The sequence below is a fragment of the Gymnogyps californianus genome, chromosome Z (genome assembly GCF_018139145.2).
Source record: "Gymnogyps californianus isolate 813 chromosome Z, ASM1813914v2, whole genome shotgun sequence".
Taxonomy (NCBI): Eukaryota; Metazoa; Chordata; class Aves; order Accipitriformes; family Cathartidae; genus Gymnogyps; species Gymnogyps californianus.
In genome coordinates, this window is record NC_059500.1 from 70728510 (window position 1) to 70753699 (window position 25190).

General features: G+C 39.6%; 1 protein-coding gene across 1 annotated transcript in view; it reads left to right on the forward strand.

The window, feature by feature from the left end:
* The window catches only part of CPLANE1 (ciliogenesis and planar polarity effector complex subunit 1), a 63164-nt gene extending 50655 nt beyond the window's left edge, over positions 1–12509 (forward strand). Inside the window, exons 44-52 of the mRNA XM_050912520.1 lie at positions 1119–1149; positions 2585–2716; positions 4567–4732; positions 6435–6493; positions 7528–7692; positions 9430–9542; positions 9887–9970; positions 11381–11550; positions 11967–12509. Of these exons, the coding sequence (XP_050768477.1) occupies positions 1119–1149; positions 2585–2716; positions 4567–4732; positions 6435–6493; positions 7528–7692; positions 9430–9542; positions 9887–9970; positions 11381–11550; positions 11967–12107 (1061 nt within the window). The 3' untranslated portion in view covers positions 12108–12509. The remainder of the gene's footprint in view (positions 1–1118; positions 1150–2584; positions 2717–4566; positions 4733–6434; positions 6494–7527; positions 7693–9429; positions 9543–9886; positions 9971–11380; positions 11551–11966) is intronic.
* The last annotated feature ends 12681 nt before the right edge of the window (positions 12510–25190 follow it).

Genomic DNA, 25190 nt, shown 5'->3' on the forward strand with positions numbered 1-25190 from the left:
GATTTGTAATTATTTAGTTCAGTATACGTGAATATAAATAGACCCAGTGCCACAGAACACTCATAGCTTTCTTCCAAAGCTGTCTTTATCATCTCTGTCATCCTCCTGTGTTCTAGAGAGGCGAGATCTCAACTAAATCCAACCTACATCAGCAAAATAAATTGTTTTATATGACTGTTCAGTAACTATTGGCTGTGTCCTAAAACCTTATTTTATGAGGTCTCATTTCATTTTGCAAACTGACAGTAAATTGATTTTTGCAGTTATGATGACTGCAGTAGCATTAAAAGGAAGAGGAAAAATCACTATGCAAGCAACCTATTGGCTGTGTTTACAAATGTAGAGTGTCTTATTTTGTCTGCATATTGCCTGCATTCAAGCTTCTAAAAATGATGTATACTTTGTACAGGTGAACTTGCATTTGAGAGTCACATTTGCAGCAATCTATCTTAAAAGGTGTTAAAACATGGTTCCTATATCTGCGTACAGCAGAAGTGAATCTCAAATGGCATGCACACCCAGATAAATTTTGTAAACAGTAATACACTTACAGTTTTCTCTTTAAGTATAAACTTGTTACTTGCAAGCTAAGAAAACTGTAGGTGATACTAAGTTGCAACTGGAATTTTTTGACAGTAGGGTTTAGCTTAGAAGGGATAATAGTGCTCTTCTTTCCAAGACATCCATACTGCTCTTCAGTCACATTTCCTGAATTCCAGGAGTTCATAGCCTGGCTTCTTCAAGTAAGCGGCAATTGTTAATTTTCCATAAAAAGCTGTGTAGTTAAATGGAATAGATCATTTCCAGTTAGTTGGAACTGATAAGCTTAGTTTGATCATGACAGAAAACTGAAAACAGTGATCTCGTCTTCCTAGCAAAACTATCCACGTCAGTCAGGGAGCTGTTAATGTTCTCTGAAGACTCTGTGTTAACCTGGCAGTCAATGACATGCTCTCTCACAGGTCTTTAAGCCTATGTACAATATTCATTTATTTTTAATGTCAACATGTTCAGGTTGATGTATTTCTGTATTTTATCCCACAGACTGTTTAACGTATGTAGTATTAGTTTGTGTACAAGTGCAAGGCTTTTATTAACAAAGGCTGTCTCCATTTCAGGCTTTGATGTATGTGGAGATCTATGTGATAGGTATGTATTTTGACATTGGTTGTGTTGAAAATTTGTTTACTTTAAACTTCTACCAAAAAGAGGACTGTCAAGGTGGAACTATTACTTACATAAAAATCTAGGTATTAATTTTCAAACTGAATGAAAGCCTTTTTATTAGTTAATTTCAGGCATTTACTCTGACTTTGGTAGTGCCTGTTAGATTTACTTTATGCAAAAGCTGCAGAAACATTCAAAGTTGCTTTCTAGTTACAAGTAACAGAGCTGTTAATGTAGGTGCTGCTATTGTCTATGTGCATTTGTTATTTCCTCTTATTTGCAAAACACTGTTTTTGAAGAAGTGCATGTAACTGCTGCTAGTAGTCATCTACTGAGGCCAGCTATCACCAGAAAGTTTTTGAAGTGTTACCATATGAACAGTGTAAAGCAACAGACTGAAGATTTCAAAACTGGCATGATCTTATGCATTAAATAAAATGGTCTGACATACGTATTTTTTACTGTTAACTGCTGTTAGTCTTCTGGATCCAGTTGTGCAGTAGAAAACAGTAGCTGGCTTCCCTTTCTTCCTGGTCATTCTGCTCAGTCACCCGCGTTTAGTGTTTTGCTTGAAGCATAGCAGTAAACTGAATGGTTTAGTTTATTTTTAAAGTATTTTAAGTGAAACTGCTTGTTGTGACTGAAGTAAATTAGGGAGTGATTACATAACCCTGAGGATGGGTGTAAGGCAATAAACTTTACCAGACGGTGATTTTTACCGAAAAGAGTAACTTGAAGCAACTGTAGCTTGTAATCATAAACTACATGAGATTTTTTTTTTATTGAGAGCAAGTGATGAAAAGAGAGGAAAGAAATGGGCAGAATTTAGGTAAAACTATCCTCTCTCTCACACTGATTCTTGCTCAGAAGGTCATTGAGAGTTGGGGTTCCCGAAACTGGTAGCATCCCACAGCCTTTTCTTGGCGTGGGCAGCAGTACAAACCCTGTGGGTGCTCCTGGCCTTCTGGGCTACCAGGCTCAGCCTCCTGTGGACCAGCCGTCTTCACGCACCCCACTGGAGCTCAGGCAGTTCAGCTCTGGATGGGGCCATATTTCTGGATGGTTTATTCAAAGCCCTCTTTGCTGCAGTACCCCTGATGTTAGTCAGGTCTCGCTCATTCTGTCCCATTCACATTGGGGAGTTACAGAGTTGGCTAAAGTGTACGTGATGACAGCAAAGCTAAGGTGATGGCTGGTAACTTTTTAAAGACAGTCCATCTACACACATTATCCAGGTATTGCTTGTGTGCACTAATACAGTGAGATATAGGGTAAAGAAAATTCAGTCCTAAGGCTTCTAGTAAAACAACCTGAGTATTCTCGTTTAAGCATAAAAGGAAGGATTTTAGTTTGTTGTTCTTATAGGCACGTTCTACTTTTAAATTAGTAACGTTTTTTTTCTCTGCCTAACTTTAAGCTCTTTAGAAGATCGCCTGCAAATTACTGGTCTGAGTGGTGTTACTGACATCATCAGTGATCTTGTAGTAGAAGGTGACGTCTCTCCATCGGAGCTGGGCTTTACAAAAATACAAGCTAAGAAAATCTCTAGGTAATACCATGGCTTTTTTTTGTTATGTGTTAGTTAAATCACTTTAACTCTGTTTATTCTTCTCATAGCTCACACCCTGTAAACAATGGAAGCAAGCATGAGATTTGAGTTGATGTTAATGGGACTAGTATTAGACCTGTTTAATAGCCACTATTTTACTGGCCATTATTGTCAAATGTGCTAATTGGTTTTTATTATTTTGGTTTTAAAACTCTTTCCTTCCTACTTGCTTGTTCGTTCTTCTACCAGGTGTAGGCTGGAGCACAACCCTATATATACAGCAGATTCAGTTCAACCAAGGGGACTGGAGCCTTCTAAAGCAGTTCTGAAAGACAGAAATTTCCTCTGAGTGGCAAAGCAGCTTCAGAAGCTTCCAGCCCCAGACTCCAGCTTGTCATGCTCTCCTCCCTGCTGGAGATTTCTACACCTTCCTGTCAGTCAGTTATAAAATCAGCTGTGTTCTTTCCTGAGATAGGTTGAAATTACAGCTGCTTCCTACTCCTGTTTGTGATATCAGTTGCTTACAAGGCAAAAATACAGCCGTTCAGGATGCCAAACAATCTGTTGCATTGGTGCAACAGTTCACACCAGTTTAAGATACCTGTTTCAGGATGTTCCAGTGAGTCATTTAAGTGGAGTGTAGTGCTCTGGTTTACTTGTTCGAACATTTATTGGAATTGTAAAAGGAGCTCAAGAGCTTCAAATCTAAATCTGTGCAGAGATCATAACATCCTTGCAATCCTTTGAAAATTCCAAACACATTAATAATGACTACATCAACATATAAATGTTGCTAGCTGGACTGTTCTGTGCAATTATGTGAATATTTTCAAATTACTGCAAATGTAAAAAATGTATTCAAGTAGTATTTAATCAAACCTGACCAAAGACAACTCAGTTTCACGTACTTGTTTTCACATGACTCTGAATACTTCTGATAATGACACTTGCCTTTGCTATAAAGTAAATCACTTTCAAATGTGGCAAAGTTCTTCTAATCCCTTGAGGACTTCAGTGCTTCAATCCATAAGCTTTCAGTTGAACTGCAGCTACTAGAGATATCTTATTTTGCTACATTCATATCTTCTGTTGATTCTGGAATTATTTGTGCCTGCCAGTCTTGAAAATGAGAGAAGTTTCAAAATGGGCTGCAAAAAATGAGGCATTTAAAATTGAAACACTTCTCTTGGAAAATCTCATATTTAATTTTTAGGTCAGTGCTTTTAGTTGTTTTACAGTGAAGAAAATATTTATTACCCAGCTGCTTACTTTAAAGACTATTGCAAGGTGAATTAGTAAATATTTCTGAAGAACTCGGGGGGTGAAGTTATGTTAGCATTTCTTATTGACTGTGTTTTTCTGCTGTTAGTATTCTGAGTTAGTGTTTTTAAAATTACTTTGTACAGATAGACTTGTGAAGGCACTTATAGGTTGAGGGGAGGGAACAAAAAGGATGATAGAATCTCATTGGTCTTTTTTTCTTTTTAGATACTTATACCATACACACTTAAAAATGAAAGATCAAAGCAAAATGACTTGCAGTTTTTTCTGTGCCAGTTATCCTATAAAGACAAGAACAGGTGGTCCACATTTAAAGCTTTGGTCCTATTACCTGAATGTAGTTGACAAATACAAGAAAAATTTTAGGAAACGTCTTGGAAATTACTTGTGTGCCAGGATTTTATGAAGTAAAATTTTGCAGAAGAAAATTTCCCTGTTGTACGTTACTTATGCTACCAGCCAAGTCAGAATTTTAAAGGGATTGCAGTATTTGTGTTGTACCGTGTAGCTGCCATTGTTTGCAATTTAAAGGATGTGCTAGATTATTTCCCATTTACATCTGCTCTCAGGGTTCATCATTCTGCTGCTGGACATTCTCAAAAAACAGAAAAGGAAAAGAAAGAGATACAAGCATGGATGAAAAGAAAGCAAAAGGAAAGAATGAGAGAATATGTGAAGAAACTGGATGAACAAAGACAGAAAGAGCATAATCCATTCAATCTAAGAAAGAATGTGGTAAGAATAATGGGTATTTTGAAGAGTAACTGTTATGTATTATACAAGTGTTGATTGTTCAGGTTGGGTAATATAAAGGCTGTTGGTGATTTTTTTTCCTATTTTAATGTTGGTTTTTTACATATATATGATTTTATTTTATTGGAACTGGCCATTTTTATGTCAGAAGTGATCAGTAAGCAAAGATACCAGTGTTCTTCACAGGCTGCAGTAATGACAATTGGCTGCAGGTGGCAATTACAACCTGTCCCCCAGGTCTAGATTCAGGAGTATAATCCCCTGACTGTAACAGATATAGCTGTAACATTCACTGATAAAAGCTGTATTTTGTCAGGGAGTGATAACTACAGGAGTTGTAAAAATGTGTTTATATCTTGTTTCATGTTACCCCGCACCTCCCAAAACCCCCTAATGAATGTAAAAAGCAGAGTTCAGATACCAACATCCTTTACGAATGTGACAGGATACTGAGGGCACCCATCCTTGTCATTCACACACACAGAAGTGTATGCAATTACAGAGGGTCAGCAGAGATGTTAGAATATAGAATATATCTCAAGTATCTGATGCATTTTCTTGTTGAAGGCTGGTTTCAATACAATCAGCTCAGCAAACAATCCCTTCCCTCCCAGAATTTTTTTAATTTTAAGTTTAATTAGTAAAAACATGTTTATGGCCTGATACGTATCTTCTGATCTTCACTGTGCTGGAAATAACTGAAGGAAAAAAGGTACAAAAGTAGTTCAGAAATAATTTCCCCATCAGTATTAAGTCTTAAAACATGCATTTGTCACCTGGATACCTTCAGGACCTGAAAATACACTGCTGAGTCAGGGGAAGCTCTGGGGTTACCGGAGATGAGACCTAGTAACAGCAAATATATCCCTATACTTTTTACTCATCAGCTGAACGCAGGGTATGCTGTGAATTCTTTCATGGTGAAGCTCTACTGGTTTTAACTCCCAAGCAGCAACATGTGACACACAAAAGTTTCCTGTTACTAAATAATTCAATTGTATTCACTTTTTGAAAGAGTAACAGATCTCATCTATGAAATACAGTATTTCCTCTTGTTTTAAACAGTCTTTCAGAGTTGAACCTGGCTGCTGTTTTGTATGTGTGTAGAGAGAAGTGATTCAAGAAAAATGAGTCCTGCTTCTCTCCCTCTCCTGTGTTGCCAGCCCATTGACGCTTTTGTTATAGGCTTTTCTCCTGAAATAATTAGATGGAGGGATTCACAGCTTTTTGTGATTTTTTTTTTTTTTTTTTTTTTTTTAAGAAGAAAGCATTAAAAAATTCAAATTGTACTCTAGCAAACACAGGTGAAAGTGAAACCTTGCCCTGTTTTTTAAATTAGTTATTGTTAGGAACGTCACTGATTTTTAGGAAACTGAAGGTAAGGCCATTTGAACCTTTGAGCTTGACAGTGAAGGCATCTCCTTAGGAATGTTAGTATTTTAAGCATATGAACTACGGAAGGTGTGACTGCAAGCTTTCAGTATGTTTTTAGAGACTGGAAGTTTATAGAGACAGTCTTATCTGAATTTCGTGGTAGGGCCATATGCTTTCATATTATTTTTCATTCTGGAGAGCATCTTAAACAGTAACTTTCAAGTCAAATAGGTCCACTTTTTGAGAATGAGAGACTGGAAAGAGACCAGAATACAGAATAAGTTAATGATTATTATACTTTCTTGCACAGCACAGTCTGACTTCAAAGGATATTAAATTCTTCCAGAAGAAGAAAGAAGAAAAAGACAAGTAAGTTGCTATAAATTTAACTTGTGGTATTCTAAGTTATGTATTAATCTTCCAGTCTTAAGGAAGAGGTAGTTTTAACTATCTTGTCCATGAAACTCAGATATGAATGGCATTTCAACCAAAAGCATAAATAATTCATGTTTGTTTTACCATTTAGGAAAACATGGAACATACTTCATCCTTTGACTGTATTTTTCACTTTCCAAATAGCATTTTTTCTTTTTTTTTTTCCCCCCAACACTGAGTCATTCATTCAGTCAAACCCATTATTAATAAATGTTTTAGCTTTTTGCTAATGATCTGAAAAGGGTTAGTATATCTTTTCTGAAATTGCAAAAATATGTTTTTCTATTCTGGTTACCATGTAGCCGTATGTCATGGTTTAACCCCAGCCAGCAACTAAGCACCAGGCAGCCGCCTCCCCCTCCCCGCTCCCAGTGGGATGGGGAGGAGGATCGGAAAAAAAGGTAAAACTCATGGGTTGAGATAAGAACAGTTCAATAACTAAAGTAAAATAAAATATAATACTAACTAATAATAATATTATAATAATAATTGTAATGAAAAGGAATATAACAAAAAGAAGAGAAATAAAACTCAAGACAAGTGATGCACAATGCAATTGCTCACCACCCACTGACAGATGCCTCCACAGCGATCCGCCCCTCCTGGCCAACTCCCCCCTGTTTATATACTGGGCATGACATTCTATGGTATGGAATATCCCTTTGGATAGTTCAGGTCAGCTGTCCTGGCCATGCTCCCTCGCAGCTTCTTGCACACCTGCTTGCTGGCAGAGCACGGGAAACTGAAAAATCCTTAACTTAGGATAAGCGCTACTTAGCCACAACTAAAACATCAGTGTGTTATCAACATCATTCTCATGCTAAATCGAAAACGCAGCACTGTAACAGCTACCAGGAAGAAAATTAACTCTATCCCAGCCAAAACCAAGACACTGTACAGGACTGACAAGCTAGCTGCAAATAAATGAGTGATAACATGAGTTAATATGTAATATTATTTCTCCATAGAGCCCTGTTATCTGAACATCACAGTATGAGAATATCACAAGCACTTTCTCTGATGAATGAAATGTTATCTGAAACAGTGGTGTTACCTGCAAATGAACATAGACCATTGTCCAGGACAGGATCACCTCAAGAGCACAGAAAAAGGTGTATGGCATCTACTAAAGGGTAACAACTTTAAGCATTAACCTTGCTCTGATGTATTGATGTCTTTACCACAGTTCAGATTTGTCTGCAATTTGTAGCTAGTTGGTATAGGATTAGCTTGAGAGAAGCTTTATGTTCTGGCAGAATCAAAGCTACACTTTGTCTGGATCAGAGGAGTCTTAAGTTGCTGTACCAGTCTTCTTAGAACTACAACCACTAATGTAAATCTTGGAGGGAGCCTTAAAAATGCCTTCCGGAGCAGAGAATAAGCCAACTTTAGGGTCAGAGCTGTAATCAATGTCCTAACCCATTCCGCTGAACAGCAATTCCACTGGACTGTAGCCAGCAATGCGGTTAATGATCTGAAGAGCATCTAGTAACAAGCAAGAAGCAAATAAAAATATTACTGTGTATGCATATAGAGTACTTAAATTAAACTAGAGTTCAGCAAACTCTAGTTTTAATCTCTTCCTTTCTGATTTTTTTTTATTACCTAGGATTTTACTTGTTCTTTCTTTTGCACTTTGGTGCTTATTGCCTTTTGAGGAGAAGATGGTATTTGAGTACTATAAATTGGTAAATTTATGCTACTTGATGGCATTAATGTTACCTGTGTGTATATGTAATCCAGGTGTATATTGCAGTATACTTTTTCTTCTTCTACGTACAATTTTATGTTTTCCAGAATAATAGGAGGAACTGTGTACTTCAGATAATCCTGTAACTTCCAGACTTAAATATTTTTGCATCTCTTTTTAATAGGTAAAGTTCCAGGATAGAGCATTAAACTGAATGTAGTCAGTGCTGTACAGAGCCTGCTGGTGGTGTCCAAGGGCAGTTAAAGTACATCAGCCCTGCCAGAATCAGAAGCGCTAAGGAGTGTCATGCAGGAAGCCACCTTAGGAGTGGCAGTAACTTCTAACTAATTTTTGCTGGCCCTAAACTGGCTCTTTGTAAAGCCAGTTGGATATGTCTTCACTGTGATTGCCAGCAGTTCTGATTCTGGTGAGGCTTATTGGGCCCACAAGCAGCGTGTGATGCTGATCCTCAGCTAAGTGGGCTGAAGGTGATTTCTGTGGCCTTTTTGCATCATCTGAATAAGCCCTGTTAGATCTAAGTAGTGTGGAGGAATGGTACGCGGTAGACAGAGCGTCGTGGTTTAAGCCCAGCCAGCAACTAAGCACCACACAGCTGCTTGCTCACTTCTCCCAGCCCCCCAGTGCGATGGGGAGGAAAATAAAAAAAAAAAGTAAAACTTAGATAAGAACAGTTTAATAATTGAAATAAAAGAAAGTATAATAATTGTAATTGTAATGAAAAGGAAGATAACGAGAGAGAGATAAAATCCCAGAATGACAAGTGATGCACAATGCAGTTGCTCACCACCCGCTGACCGATGCCCGAGCAGCAATCCGCCCCTCCTGGCCAACTCCCCCCAGTTTATATACTGAGCATGACGTTCTATCGTATGGATTATCCCTTTGGATAGTTGGGGTCGGCTGTCCTGGCTAGGCTCCCTCCCAGCTTCTTGTGCACCTGCTTGCTGGCAGAGCATGGGAAACTGAAAAGTGCTTGACTTAGGATAAGCGCTACTTAGCCACAACTAAAACATCAGTGTGTTATCAACATTATTGTCACACTAAATCCAAAACACAGCACTGTACCAGCTACTAGGAAGAAAATTAACTCTATCCCAGCCGAAACCAGGACACAGTGGTAAGTATTTGGGCTTTTTTGTTGGTTTTTTTTTTCTTGTAGAGGGCATCCGAACAGTCCTGTTCTGTCAGAAAGGAGCAGAATTGCTGCCAAACACAGCTTTGGTCAAAAAGTACACCGCTTCACCCCAACTCTTGGTTTAACACAGTCCAGGGGTAAGAACAGAACTTTCTTAATGAGGGCACGTACTGAAGCTGATCTTCAAGTTACTACTGGATTTTGGGAGGGAGGAGCTTTAATAACTACATAGAAAGTCAGACTTATAATCCTGGACGTTTCCTGTCCTGAGGCTTTTGCAAATGTGCTGTCTATGGCCTGATAAATGATGAGAGTTGCCTTTCCTTATCACCTCTTTCTAAATCCAAAGTAGCTTAATTTACCATAGCAAGAGTACTGTGTAATCCAGGAAGCAAACTCATAGATGAAAATTTTGAAGCATCTTTTGAGTAGTTTCGATCTACTGCATCTAACAGAGGAAATGCTTTATTTGTCTTTCCAGGAAATGCCTGTATGCTCCTACAGAAAAGTACTTCCAGAGGAAGAATGAGAAATGCTGCAAACTGTCCTGTTAATTCTAGGCACTGTAAGTTACAAAGAGCAATGGCATAGTGATGTTCAGCTGCATAATAACAGGGGAAAAATAAGACACAGAGAACACATGTCAGAATACATCCTGGGTAGAATTTATGCAACACAGGCCTCAGATACAGCATTAGTTTAGAAGAATAAAAATCATCATTTTTCCCCCACATAAAAATCCTTTTCATTAGAAACTTGTGAAATATTTTAATCAATCACCTCTGCTTACCTCCTGAATGGTTTTAGCCAGATGGCAGTTCCAAGATTACTGAAGCAAATCTGCTAGATTTCAGTGATTTCCTGAAACAGGCATTACGAAGTCATGAGGGACAGAGGACTTGAGTCTCTCAGCTGAAACCTACAGAGAGTTAGCAGTACAGTACACAAGTATTGTGCCTCTCCCTTACCTTTCTATGCTGCTTACTTTCTGAGCTCTTTAGAGTAGGAATTGTCTTTGTTATCCCTCTGTACAGTATCTATTTAAGGTATTATTTTGTCATAATGTTAGAGTGGAAAAATTTATGACTAAACTTCTAAAAAAAAGAATTTTTTTTATTTTAGTGATCCTTTTTCCCTATGCCTATCAGTGTAGGACTGGATCCACAGAAGTTTCCTCACCTAAATGTTTCCTCCTAATCAAATTCTTTAACAGATGCTGGACTTGATTACAAGAGCAGAATTTCTGATCAGACAGAAAAAGATTGAGGAGAGAATCAGTCTGAAACTTAGGAAATACTGTGGGTTGATTCCATTCTCCCTTACACCAGAATTATACAGGTGGCTTAATAGAGATCCTATTTGGCTAGTCAAATGTCAGTTTATTTGAGTTGGCAATGCTGGAAAGGGAGAGAAGCAGTAGTAAGCAGAAAGGCATTTTTCCTGAATCATTCACCTGTACATGTGTGGAAAGTCATTCTTCTCCTCCTTTCCATACATTCTCTTTTTAAACTCTAAATACAGGTTGATCTTCCTCTGATTTCACATCCCGTTCTTGTATCTGTTTCTCAGTATATGCCATCACTGCTAGGGGTTTCACTGAAGTTCCATGTCTTCTAAGAGGCACAAATCCAGGATTTAGATAGTTTTATTCTTCTATCAAATAATGTAGCAATGTCCCTTTCTGGGGACTGCACTACAGGACCTGGATGCTGTAGGCACCGTGCATAGTCCCGTTCCACTTCGTGTTCTGCCCTGGGAAGACAGTTCAGAGCGTGAGGCTGGAAGGGACCAGCAGCATTTTCTCACCATAACACCACATCAGTTCAAGATAAAAGGGCATGCTGTTTTTACATGTGTTTACACACAGCTTCAATTGTTTGAACTTGGAGCTTCTGTTCTTGGAGAAGTTTCAAGACATTCAGAAGAAAACGGCAAGAAATGTTTCAGTGCTATGCTTGGCTTGTTTTCTCCTCAGCTGCTGAGTACAGAGCCAGCAGAACATCAAAACAAAAGCCTCCACAAGTTGCCCCTGCAGTTCAGACAGAAGGTGTTGATCAAGAGACTGATCGAGACGTAGTAAGTCCGTGGACTGTGCCTGATGATGTCCAAAGAATACTTCAAGATACTCATGACTCCTTGTTTCAGGTAGGATGTCTACTTATTCTAGGAATGATTGGATACCTGGCATTTAACACTTTATTTACTTCTGCTTTATTTAAAACGTGGTTCTCTGTTCAAAATGTGTGGGTGGGATAGATGCAGAGGGACATAAATGATGGTGATTCGACAGAGCTACTTGTCTTCACAAGCCAAGTCATTCTTGTGGGCCTTGAAAATGAATGTTCTTTATAACAACTGTATAGGCACATTGTCTGTCCAGGCAACAGATGCTAGTGGGAGTGCATAAACAGGAAAATGTATTGCATTTGTTGCAGAACAATCAGATACATAACGTGATTAGGACATGTTTGAAAAGAGTGGGATCATTTCTACTGGCTGCACAGAGGTCTTGTCCGTGAATGACAGGCAGTGATTCAGCTCATCTTCTTTTCCTCCAATAGGCCTCTGCGCTGCATCCTGTGAGTTTCTCTCCTCTCAGCATTATCGACACTGATGGTGTTTCTGAAAGCACGGGAAGTATCCTCAGCAAACTGGACTGGAATGCAATTGAGGCTATGGTAGCAGATGTGGAAGACATGTGAACAAAATTTCTCAGCTGCTGTGCACTTCCAAACAGTTGCTGGTGCTTGGTTTCATTTTTTAAAATAATCATTGTTCTACTTAAAATGGATTGAGGCTTGCATTGGTTTTCTTCTCAAGCAGCACAGAAACTCTCACTGCTTTCAGTCTGGCCTAGATGAAATGTAGTTTGCTTTCTGTATGTCTTCAACAAGAACTAAATATAGTTGGTAAATGCAGACCAACAGTCTTAAACAAGACCTTCTGGGTTGGCTACTTTGCCCCTGTCAAATACATAAAAAGTTTTCTTCTATTTTAGAGCGCTGCACAACTGTTTTACCTTTGTATTTAATATTTAACATCGTTATGGATGAAGTTATTTTTTGACTTAACAATTGTGATAAACTGATTTAATAAAAGTGAGTTTATTAGTTTCTGCTGTAAAGTGATTTACACACAGCACGCTTGTTGCTGTGTGCCACTATGACTGTGCATGTGCACGTGCACATGTACTACCCTGCTATTTTAAACCCAGCTTACTTGTACAGTAGTTCAGAGAACTTTTAAGAGTTTGAATGATTGATAGAAAGAGGTACAAATAGGCAGGCAGCAATAAATGAAATCCAGACTTTTGTTAGGAAAATCAGACAGCACTGTAAGACACTAAGGACAAGTACTTACTGAGGTAAAGAAAAATACTGCTGTTCATCCATCTATATAATGCTGTTGTGTTAGAGCTCTTCTAACAGCCTGCAGATGTTTGTAGAAAAATTTCCCATATGTTCAGTGGTCATCAACTAGTTGTGGTAGCCTCAACAGCTGCAGCTGTGGTGAGTCTTTCCCAACAGCAGCAGTTTTTATTTTTGTAGGTGAAGAAATTTGAATTTTTCGTGGAAGTCAAAAGTGTGTTAAGTTCCAGTGGTTAATTACTGTCACCCAATACTGTAGTAGTTTAAAAAAAAAAAAAAAAAAGTGTGTTTCCGAGTGAAGCTGCATCTTAGCAAGCATCAAGAAATACGGTTCAAAGAAAGCCGGTTACAGGATACCTATCAGGATAGAATTGACAGTTTCTGTAGGCTCAGAGATCAAGACTGGCTCTGTATTTTTAGCAGTCCTCAGAAACTGCATCAGCTTGTTGCACAGGAGCGGCCAGAGTGCAAAACTCGGTACTGGGAGTCATCGTCTCCAAATGAAAAGGAGAAGTACCTTCAAAGAGCCAGTCCAAAGTGTGAAACTGTGACTTTACTCAAAAAGTCCCAAATGGTCTTTCTCCAGAGTGGCAGCAAAGAAATCATCAGTAAGTACCTTCTGTTCCCGGTGGAAAAAAATCTCAAAAATCCTGTTCTAGCCAAGTGTGAATGTCTCCTTATGATTACAGCCAGCTGTGAAAAGGAGAAAGCAGCCAGGGACAAGACAGTGACTTGTAAACCTTCTCCTAAAAGGCTTGTGAAAACTGTGTCAGACTCAGCCTTTCCTTCGGATGATAGTTACAGCATCACAGTCAGTAAATGTTAATGGATATACTGCGATGCGCAAACATACTAAAAATAATAGTTTAAAAAACACTCTCCAGCCAAGATTGGAGATAACAAACAAACATGGTAGTTTGCCAGCAGTTGAGTTATACGGGTTACCAAGACACTGTACCTGCTCCCCTAAGGGGTCTTTACTTGTTTGTAAAGAAAACTTATTTGTAAAGAGTTCAGACCTTGACAGTAGATGTCTGAAGATGAAAATGTTCAAATAAGTTTGGGGGGCAGGAAATGCAGAAACAAGGCATAAGAATGCTGTTTATAAAAAGAATGTTGAAAATGTTTGAAGGACCTTTACAGTCTTTCATCATGGATCTTATTCCTTAATACTGTTTAGGGTGGTGTGGCACTCAGATATAGATGAAACTAAGGATCATTCCTTACTGAGGGCTTGCAGGAGTAAGATGGCTCATCCACTTCCTTCAAGCAATGTATCTCCTGGTGCTAAAGGAAGAAAAAAATGCAAATAAGCAGTTCATTTCATTTCAACAGTGGCGAAGGAAATCCTTTCTTTAACTGATCCATAGCATCACAAATCACTAGAACAAAGGCAGAGAGGCAGTACACAGACCTCCCAACGACGAGGTCAGTGCTAACCTTAGGCTTTTCCTGAGATGTGACGGAAGCAGGTGCCTGGGCAGAGCTGCACCTGCAGAGTCACAGCAGTATGAAAAAACGCTCTGACACGTGGGAACAGGATCACTGAGAGCTGTCTCTTAACCCTGCTGCTTCCACAGACGCAAGACAAGTTTTCTTGCACTTCCTCTTCTTCTATGATGCTTTTCAGGGCCAGCAATGAGACTTTTTGGTATGTCGTCTTCTGAGAGGAGCAGATAGTGCTTTTATCTCTGCCAGTCTCTAAGTGAAATTCTGAAATACCTCCAGGAGTGTCTGCTGTCATAGAAGCTATGAAGATCAAACAAGTCAAAACCCATTAAATTAATTCCTAAAATCATTGTATCCTTTTAGAAACAAATTTTAAAATATTTTTTCTCTAGTGCCTCAGTGAAGATTTCTAGTTAAAATGCAACTGTACATGTATTTACAAATCCCACCTGGTTTACAACTTAGTTGCCTTATTATTAACTTTTCAGGATCAAAGTCTCTCTAGCAGAGTTAAAATAGAAGTTAATGCTCACATTCAAATTTGAAGGCTTAAGATTCTCCACAAACACCAAACTACAGAAGCTGAAACTTTGGAAAATTAGGAAGTTGGTAAATACCTTTTTTTTCCTTTATCCAGGTCCCTTTCTTTGTGCTAATTTGTTTTGAAGTCTGCCTCATATTTGCCATCCTTTTTTTTTTTTTTTTGTCATAGCCTCTTACCTCTTTAGATCATAGAATCACGGAATCATAGAATGGTGTGGGTTGGAAGGGACCTCTAAAGATCATCTAGTCCAACCCCCCTGCAATGAGCAGAGACGTGCAACTAGATCAGGTTGCTCAGAGCCCCGTCCAACCTGACCTTGAATGTTTCCAGGGACGGGGCATCTACCGCCTCTCTGGGCAATCTGTTCCTGTGTTCCACCACCCTCATCGTACAAAAATTTCTTCCTTATATTTAGTCTGAATCTACTCTCTTTTAGTTTAAAACCATTACCCCTTGTCCTATTATGACAGGCTCTACTCAAAAGTCTGTCCCCATCTTTCCTATAAGCCCCCTTTAAGTACTGAAAGGCCGCAATAATGTCTCCCCAGAGCCTTCTCTTCTCCAGGCTGAGCAACCCCAACTCTCTCAGCCTGTCCTCATAGGAGAGGTGTTCCATCCCCCTGATCATTTTGGTGGCCCTCCTCTGGACCCACTCCAACAGGTCCATGTCTTTCCTGTGCTGAGGACTCCAGAGCTGAGCGCAGTGCTCCAGGTGGGGTCTCACCAGAGCAGAGCAGAGCAGAGCAGAGGGGCAGAATCACCTCCCTCAACCTGCTGGCCACGCTTCTTTTGATGCAGCCCAGGGTACCGTTGGCTTTCTGGGCTACAAGTGCACATTTGTTGACTCATGTCCAGCTTTTCATCCACCAGTCCCCCAAGTCCTTTGCCACAGGGCTGCTCTCAATCCCTTCATCCCCCAGCCAATATTGATAGCAGGACCCCAGGTGCAGGACCTTGCACTTGGCCTTGTTGAACCTCATGAGGTTCACATGGGCCCACTTCTGGAGCTTGTCCAGGTCCCTCTGGATGGCATCCCATCCCTCAGGCGTGTCAACCGCACCACTCAGCTTGGTGTTGTCTGCAAACTTGCTGAGGGTGCACTTAATCCCACTGTCTATGTCATTGATGAAGGTATTAAACAATACTGGTCCCAATACAGACCCCTGAAGGACACCGCTTGTCACTGATCTCCATCTGGACGTTGAGCCCTGGATGCGACCATCCAGCCAATTCCTTATCCACTGAACAGTCCATCCATCAAATCCATATCTGTCCAATTTAGAAAGAAAGATGTTGTGGGGGACCATGTCAAAGGCCTTACAGAAGTCCAGAGAGATGACATCCATAGCTCCTCCCTTGTCCACCAACGTAGTCACTCCATCAGAGAAGGCCCTAGGTTGGTCAGGCAGGACTTGCCCTTGGTGAAGCCATGCTGGCTGTCTCCAATCACCTCCCTGTCCTCCCTGTCCCTTAGCATAGCTTCTAGGAGGATCTGTTCCATGATCTTCCCAGGCACAGAGGGGAGGCTGACAGGTCGGTAGCTCCCAGGGTCCTCCTTTCTACCCTTTTTAAAAATGGGTGCCATGTTTCCCTTTTTCCAGTCTCCGGGGACTTCACCTGACTGCCATGGCTTTTCAAACATCATGGAGAGTGGCTTGGCAACTGCATCAGCCAATTCCCTCAGGACTCTGGGATGCATCTCGTCAGGTCCTATAGACTTCTGTATGTTCAGGTTCCTCAGGGGGTCTCGAACTTGATCTTCTCTTACAGTGGGAGGGACTTTGCTCCTCCAGTCCCTGTCTTGCGGTCCATCCACTCGAGAGGTGTGGGAAGACAGACTGCCAGTGAAGACTGAGGCAAAGAAGTTCTTGAGTACCTCAGCCTTCTCCTTATCCATTGTTACCAGTTTGCCAGTTGTGTTCATCACGGGGGGTACACTTCCTTTGACCTTCCTTTCTGGCTCACATGCGTACAGAAGCCCTTCTTATTATTCTTTGCATCCCTTGCCAAGTTCAGCTCCAGCCATGCCTTGGCCTTCCTGACCCCATCCCAACACAACTGGGCAGCGTTCCTATACTCTTCCCAGGATACCTGTCCCTGCTTCCACTGCTTCTGCATTTCCTTCTTGCCCTTTACATTGACCAGCAGGTGTGTTCTCCCCTTCACCTGCGGTCTGATACTCCTTTGACAGGCTTCCTCTAGCCTCAGTTTTTCTCTGTAATTATCCCCTCTGCTACTGTCTGCCCAATTAATTCTATCATTGCATATCCTGACTCACAAAATACCTCTCCCTTCTTCTGCCATCCAAGAAAACAGCAATTTTCTTTCTTCATCAGATTGTTATGCAAATGGTGACTTCCACGTGGTAGTTTTCCAAGCATCTGATGATTCTTCAGGGCCAGTGATTCTCTGGACCCATAATGATACCCGCAAGACTAAGTTCTGAGGGTAGGAAATAAGAGCAAAAATAGGAGATCAAAACCCAGTAAAATGTAATGTATCAGGGGAAAAAAGAGCAAATAAGCAATTCCAATAAACCATATATTGTATTTGTTCATGTAATGGTCATATTCTTCCTCACCTCCCTCCAGACTTTTGTCAAAAACTTGGCAACAGCACTACATGTACCTGTTATAAAATTTAGAAGCTACCTGTTTCATGCTTTTGTTTACAGGTTTGTCTCTGTTGCACATCAAATATAGAAATGCTCTTTCAACACAGGAAGAACAGAGAGAGACTCAAAATATAAAGTAATTTTCCTTGTAACAGTGATTTCCTCATTTGCTAGTGCTCCTGGGAAGCGGAAAGTAAATATTTCTCACCTTCCCTACATTAAACGTTAAATGTCATTACAATGATCAGCAATAACTAGGCCTGTATTTGGAAATGCCTGCACAGAAATACTGCGTTTAATAACCCATATCTAACAAGCTTTATATAAACATCAGTGAATCCATTTAGAAGTGGAAGCAGCACAGCCTGACACGTGTGCTCTCATGTCATTTCTAAGCACTGCAGAACCAAAGAGGATGGAAGAAGGAAACCCAAATTAATCCATTATGCTGACATCTACCTTTCATAAGCATATAGATAGCATTGAGTTCTCTTCAAAAGCATCACATCCCTCTTCATGAGAAATCCCCAATATACCCCAGGTGAGCCCTGTGTTAAAATATGCTGCTAAGTAATCAGGAAAGCAATAGTTTAGAAACTGTATGGCCATGTCATTTTATGTTGCACCAAATTGAAGTGATTGATTTTTTTTTTTTTCAAGTGGGAGGGAAGCAGAGCTGTTCTTTCCAAGTAGTGAAAGGTTCTGTAGTATCAAGAAAATACACAACCTGTCTTTTATTACCTCCAACCTGAAGTAAAAAGTTTTGCTTACGCAACAACTGATGATCACAACAATTTCAGGACCACTTTGCTAGAATGAAGGGCTGCAAATGGAAAGTAGTCCAGGTAAGCTGAAAGCAGTGTCAAACTCAACCACCCTCAAACAAAGACTTCTCTACACATGGTGTTGTAACATGCCATGAGGTCGATGGCCAGACTTCTACTCACCAGGTAGACTCTGAGGTGTGGTGATTTCATACAACTCAGGCTTTGGATTGTTGTTTCTGTTATTTTTTACTTCCTTCAAAGTGATCTTACTATTGGAAAAAAAGTCAATCGATTCTCAAATGGGTTGCTTGTTTCTCTAAGAAATAACAAGACATTAGTCCCCTCCCCATAAATAAAGATAAAAGATAAAAGATAAAGATGAAGATAAAACCAGAAGTTTTAATGCCAATGAAACAGCAGTCTCTCTCTCACAGCAGTTCTCCAGATAACAATGTATTGGTTCATAGCCCATACCTGAAAAAAGCTGTAGATTAAAGACTATGATAATTTTTCAGCCTCCCAAAGTTGTGTTCTTAACGGTAAACTGCCAGCAAAGGAGCTGAGTCTCCCTCCCAGCTGAGGGAGAAAACTGCCTGGTATTTTACCTTCTGCAGCAAAAGGCCCTTTCATGACTGGGATTTGATGAAAAAAGATGTGTGAATTTATCTCCTGTGCTACAAGGCACATCTCTCTTACAAAATATCTTAAGAACGTAGCCTTGGTTTTGTTGTTTTGTTTTCATAGTAGTGACTTGTGACTTCAGTTTTATTGAATGCAAAACACTTTATGTACTGGCTGATTTTGGCTCCTGCTGTAAGGAAACTGGTATTTATTCTAACAACACTGGCATTCTCAATTTCCATACATTCAGTGAAGACTCTTCAATGTCTCAAGAACTGCATCAGCAGCAAGTAATAGTGTGATGGAGACAGGCTATTTTTACTTAGAAAGGCAAGATGCAGTCACCTCAGCAATGCTCGGCTAACAAAAAAGTTTAGAATTGCCTTAAAATCCTTAACTCAGGCTAAGTGGCTACGCTGGTCTTCCTGATGATTGAGGTAACCTCTATCTATCTATGAGGTAACCTCTAACCTCTATGAGAACAGATTTCAAGTCAACTTGGACAGAGCAGAATGATGCAAGTCCAAGGCATCCTTTTGAGTCCAAGAGGAGCAGTTTTAAGACATATAAACAGGTTGGATACTCTATTAGTTGGAGTATTTTGATGTTCTGTTGATCATTCTCCTCTGAGAACGTAACAGTTGGGAGGGAACAGTAGGTGATGATTTCACAGGAGGCAGATCAACAAAAATTCTCTTCAAAAAAAGATTCTAGTGTCCCTGTATTAAAAAAATCCTTATCTGTAGAAATAGTCTCTTGCGAACCGGTTAAAATAATTCCCTTTTTTTTGGAGCAATGCTGATGTAATTGGATTTCCCTTTGGTATCCCGTGAGCAAAGGAAGGTCCAGAATTAGCAGGAACACAGCGGTGTGCTGATGTGAATGGGAACACCTCTTCCTCTTCTGACTTATAGCAGGAAAACTAGCAAGTAAGTTTTGGAAGATCTCTGAAAGGCTTGGCAGAGGTAGTGTACTGGCTCTGACTACAAGATGAAAGCAAAATAGGAACACTTACTTCTGGCAAAGCCACCACCAGCAACAGTCAAATCCTCAGCAAGAGCAAGTATCCCACTGGTCCTACCAGAAAAATTAAGAGATATTGTCCATCTGTGAAAAGAAGAGCAGAGCGCCGCGTGGAGGCTTGCAGTCGGCTGAGCCTTGGACTGAAGGGCTAACTCCGATTTCAGTTTTACTGTACTCCGTGAAGGTGGCATCCATCTGTTTTCCAAGTGTCTGCTGTAGAGAGATGCAGAGGGAGGGAGGGAGGGAGGGAAAAATTAATGCTAGCACACAGTCCTGTTTTCATGAGAGAACTTCTGATTTATCTGTTTGCTTGTTAACCAAAAGGCTCTGCACGGAAGCCGAATAGAGTATGTCATGAAACAGATCAGCTGCAGAAAGATGGACGTATCAGTTAGTTAAGAAAATACATATGGAAATACAGAGGAGGAAAATGAGGGAAATCGAATATATATATATGATCTCATGCATACTTACCTAGAATAACCTAACAGAAAAATGAGAAATAGAGGAAAAGTATTTTAAAAAGAAGGGTTGAATTTTTAGAGCAGCTTAAGTGGAACAAGCTACAGCAATTTTAATTTTCCTAAAGCACAGTTAACACTTTTTTGGAGTCCCACCCAAAGAAACCTAAGTTTCCTTTAGCAGTCTAGTAGTGAGACATTTCCATCCGACTGAAAGATACTGAAGTTTCACACCTTTAAGCATAAGATTATTTTATTGGGTTAAATCATATATAGAGACTTTGAAACTTGAGTTTAGATATCCTTTTTATAAGAATGACGGTTGAAACAATTTTTTCTATGTTTTGTACTTCATTTCACACATTTTACAACTTAATATATGTTTTCATCCTTGGTTTCTTTGGTAGCTTCAGTCAGAAAGCTTAAAAAACCCAAAACTAACTTCTTCCAGAATATAACTTCTTTCCAGGAAGTTTAAAAAAAGACAAGCAAAACAAAACCAAAAGCAAAACATGACCACCACCACCCCCCGCCCTGCCCCAACCAACAACCAAAAAGAGATATTGAAAAGAACACCCACCACCAACCAAAATAACCCAAGGAAATAAAGAATCAAAATAGGAAGAGGAAAAAGACAAAGCTACAAAACCAAGAAGATACTACTTCGACAAGATTTATTCTTTAATGAAATCTTGATTATTAAGGGACTTGGAGAGTAATAAAGAAAATGGTACTTACCACTGGCTGCCTTTAGCTATACATCTTCAGCAGAAGTCTGCCTCTGTGCCAGAGCTCTGACCGAGTTATTTAAACTAAGGGACTACTAAAGGGATGTCAAATTATGTGAAAAGACAGCTTAAGATACACAGGGCTGGCATCTATGTTTTATTTCCAAAAATACTGCCTCAGTTCACAAAGAGAAATAGGTATATTTCATGGGGAATATACAAAGAAAGGTAGTTGCATTTTGGGCTTCCTAGCTCCTCAAAGTCATGCTCATACCTCCTGAAGATGGAAGAGAGTGTGTTCATCTGTGGAACAAGCTACTTCAAAGATCCTACACAGACTTCAAGAAACTGTGCATGGCATTGGAACATGTGCATAAGCTAAGTCTGCACTACAGTTTGTAAAATTTTCTAAGAAAAAGGAACAAATCTTCATTAATACCTACTACCCACACAATAAATACAACCCTGAAACTTGCTTTTGAAATTGCACTGCACAGCTTTACGGAAGGCAGAAGAGGTAAGGCATCGACAGACTACTCTGATCCTCAACTGGAATATTTTCAAATAAGCTAAAATAATGGCAGGGTTTTTCTGATGTATAAAGACACAATGAATAGAAGGAAGGCAAGTTCAGAAAATACTCGAAGGTGAAAAGGGCCTGCTGAGAGAAATACACGCCTTGTGATGATCAGCTATGTGCACCCTCCTAAAAATATTTAATGTGCCCACTTTAAGAAGTGGCCTGTTTGACTGGGTTTCTCAGCCACTGTTTAAAATCAAAGGTAGGAAAAAATTCCACTAACCTTGGAGCATCCAGTACTAATCAGAGTTGCCCAAAGAGAAAAAGTAAGTGTGTAGAAGGCTGTACATGGCTGGTCTGGGAAGTTTGGTCTGGATGACTTGAAGGCTGAACGCAGACTTAGTGACAACTTCTGCCCCAATTGTTTCACAAGGATTTCAACACGAAGGGAAGGAAAGGGATCCTCTCTCTCTTTCTCAAGTAGAGCAATACCTTCAAAAGAAATTTGCTTTCTAGTTCAGAACATAATGCTCCCCCTTCCTTGTGGTACTTTGAGAACATAACAGATAAATAATCTATTCCTCCAGCAGATCTAAGGAATAAATTTCTGCCTTTCCAGAAATCTCTGACAACTGGACACAAGTTTAGTCAAGATATCACAGATGCTGATTTTGACAAACTGAGTTCTAAAATAATTTTTTTGTTGAAATTCTAAGTTTTCCAACCTGCTACTGAGCTGGTCAGAACTGAGAATTTTATACAATGTATAACAGCTGTTGGATTTTTTTAGAAAACCCCACTATGTGCATCATCATTTTTTTCCTACTTTTGGACAGCAAATAAAAAGAATTGATATAGAATGATCCAAATCACAGAGAACTTGGTATTACATGATTCTGACCTGCAGATTTGTGTGTGGAGATGAAGCGGTACCATTCAGAACTGCAGGGATGCACCAGACAGGAGGTGTTCAAGGCTGACCTTGAAATTGAAAATCCATCTCCACAAGAGACTGTTCAGAATCAAAAAAGCTCTCAGGAATCTGAAACAAATGGATTTTCTCAAGGAATCACTGCACTTCGTTTGCCTGTGCTCACAGAGCACATTTAGTCTACGCAGGAAGCACAAACCCATTGAATTTCTCCTCTACGCATGTATTTCTGGCTTACAGGAATTTAAGTGCAGTTCAGGTTCTGTATTATTTCTGTACAAGCATAAACCCTAACAAGAGAACTAAACACGTAAAATAAGAGACAGAAAGAAGGCTGTTGCCCAAAGAAAGTGTAAGTCTTCAGTCTGTGCTTGTGAAGTCAAAATGAGAAGCAGATGATCCCCCGTACGGTTTCTCAAAAATAAATTAACTGTAGTAACAGACTTGGGCTGTTTCCAACAAATTTTGTAGCCCTCTATGACTGGGAAGAGAATTGCAAATAAGGGATAGGTAAAACAAATCCAGAAGCTATTTTGGGAGAAGGTAAAGGAGGAAATGCATTGAAAATGAGCTGATAGACAAAAATTGTGTTGGGGGAGCGAGGTTTACAGCCAAAGCTAGCAGTTGAAGCAGTGCCCCACGCAACACGGTTTAGTGCTCATAACTACAGCTTCCAAAAGACAGAGGCTACATTATAAACACAGAAGTAGTATCCTGTTTAATAATCAATCCCCTGGGGAGGTGGGGGTGGGAATCAGCTAAATCACCGTTCTACCTTTTAGGAAGCAGGATACTTGTTTTCAAAACAGAAGTAAGAGCCTTTCAACACAGCTGCAGTAGGTACAGTGATGGAGAAAAGCTCTTTCGAAGTCAGAACAGATTTCTTTAAGTAGTCACTGAAACACTGAGAACTACTTGCCTCTCTGTGTCACACACTGTAACTGGGACAGTCAGTTATTTGGTGACATACATTTGCAACTCCACTGTAGCAGACTCCCTTGCCTGGATGGATGCTCGCTAAAACGCACACCACACACTTGAACCTCCACCACCACCACACCAGTGTTCGGTTGCCTGAGCTAGTGCTGTTCCGCGCTGCATAAACTCTCCCCTCCCACCCCCTCGGTTCCCCCCAAACCAACCCTCAGACTAAGGACTTTTTTTGAGGAGGATGTTTGGAGGAGACACTTGGGTAGCTGTGAGCAGCGTATGCAGTCGCATGCACGCCAATGAAAAGTATTCCTTCCTAATACAGGGAACTCCAAAATTAGGTGGGAAACTGCATCTGAATCGTGCAGAAACTGGAAAACGATGTAGTTATGTCTGATGGGTTGAACACCGACTGGCAAGAATTCTCTCAGAATAACCCCCAAATTTGAGCATTGTGAGCACAATGAGAACGGGATCAACGAAGTGAATGCGCATTCTAGGATAAAAACTTGCAAGTTTCATTTTGGGAGGGTCCAAACTGAACTCTTAAAACATTTATTTTAAATAAATGAAATATGAAAATACTATGAATTTATTTGTATATAACAATAACACTTTAATATTTAGTCAAGGAACCATGAAATCTAAAAACTCACTACTTACATTAAGAACTCACCCATTACAAGTCAGTACTTTAATGATAAGATGACAAATTCTCTGAAGGATATGGAAATGCTCCTATGGTTATTGTGTGGCTTTTTGGTGAGTGGAAGCGAACTAAGATATAGGACTTGTGCCCTGGGCTCTCGCTGTTTGTAGGGCGTGAGACTTCAGGAGTGCTGGCCACATAACAAAAGCATTAGGTGGTTCGTTTGAATTCAACTCCATTAGTATCTGTCCGGGGCTCGGAGTTAAAACGTGTTAGCTTTACAGTAAGGATCAGCAGAACTGATCCATTCGTTACCCTGGAACATTGCTAACACCTGCATTTAGGCGGAACATCCTGCTGTTTAACTAGCACCAGATGAGCCAGACTGTTACAAACTTTTTTGTCATGAGCCACAAACACATTTAAGAACTATTTCAGTGCTACAGGGTATTTCATGTTAGAGCTAATGTTTAGCGCAACCTAATTATTCCACAGTAACAATATTCTCACTAGTGGCACCACAACAGCAAAACAAAGGCTAAAGTTTGACTCAAATTTTAAAATTTTAAATAGCTTTTTTAATGGCCACACCTCACTAAAATACTTATGCTGAATATTGCCCATGCCTAGCTTTATACATGTTTGAGTTTTTAATATAAGCAATAAAGAACCTCAAAAGAATACAAAAGGGCATTACTGAATCATTTAAAAAAATACTTATTTATAATTAAAGTTTTGTCAAAAACTATTGTGATCTTTTATAGCTGCAGATAATGAAAATACTTAAGAATTATTCTGCAATTTTACAGTACTGAAGTGGAAGATTAAAAATAATAATTTCTTATTTAGATTGTGGAAGTGTCTGTGTTTTCTTAAAAAGTACAATATGGCTAGTATTAATTCTAAAAGCTTGAAAATATCCCTTTGTTAGGTAAGCTACTGCAACAACTTTCCACGTACAGAACCTGTACTCAAAGGGAGAAAGCAGTAAGAATAAAAAAATTCAATAATCATTATAGTTATGTATGTAAAAATCTATAGCCATACAGTGAAAAAATACTACAAAGCTATGTCAACACAAAGGAGTAAAATTCTGTCACTGTATCGATTACTGCACTGCAGCACTTTTTTTTTTTTTTTTTTTTTTTTTTTAAGAAAAAACCACCTTTTTTTTAACGTA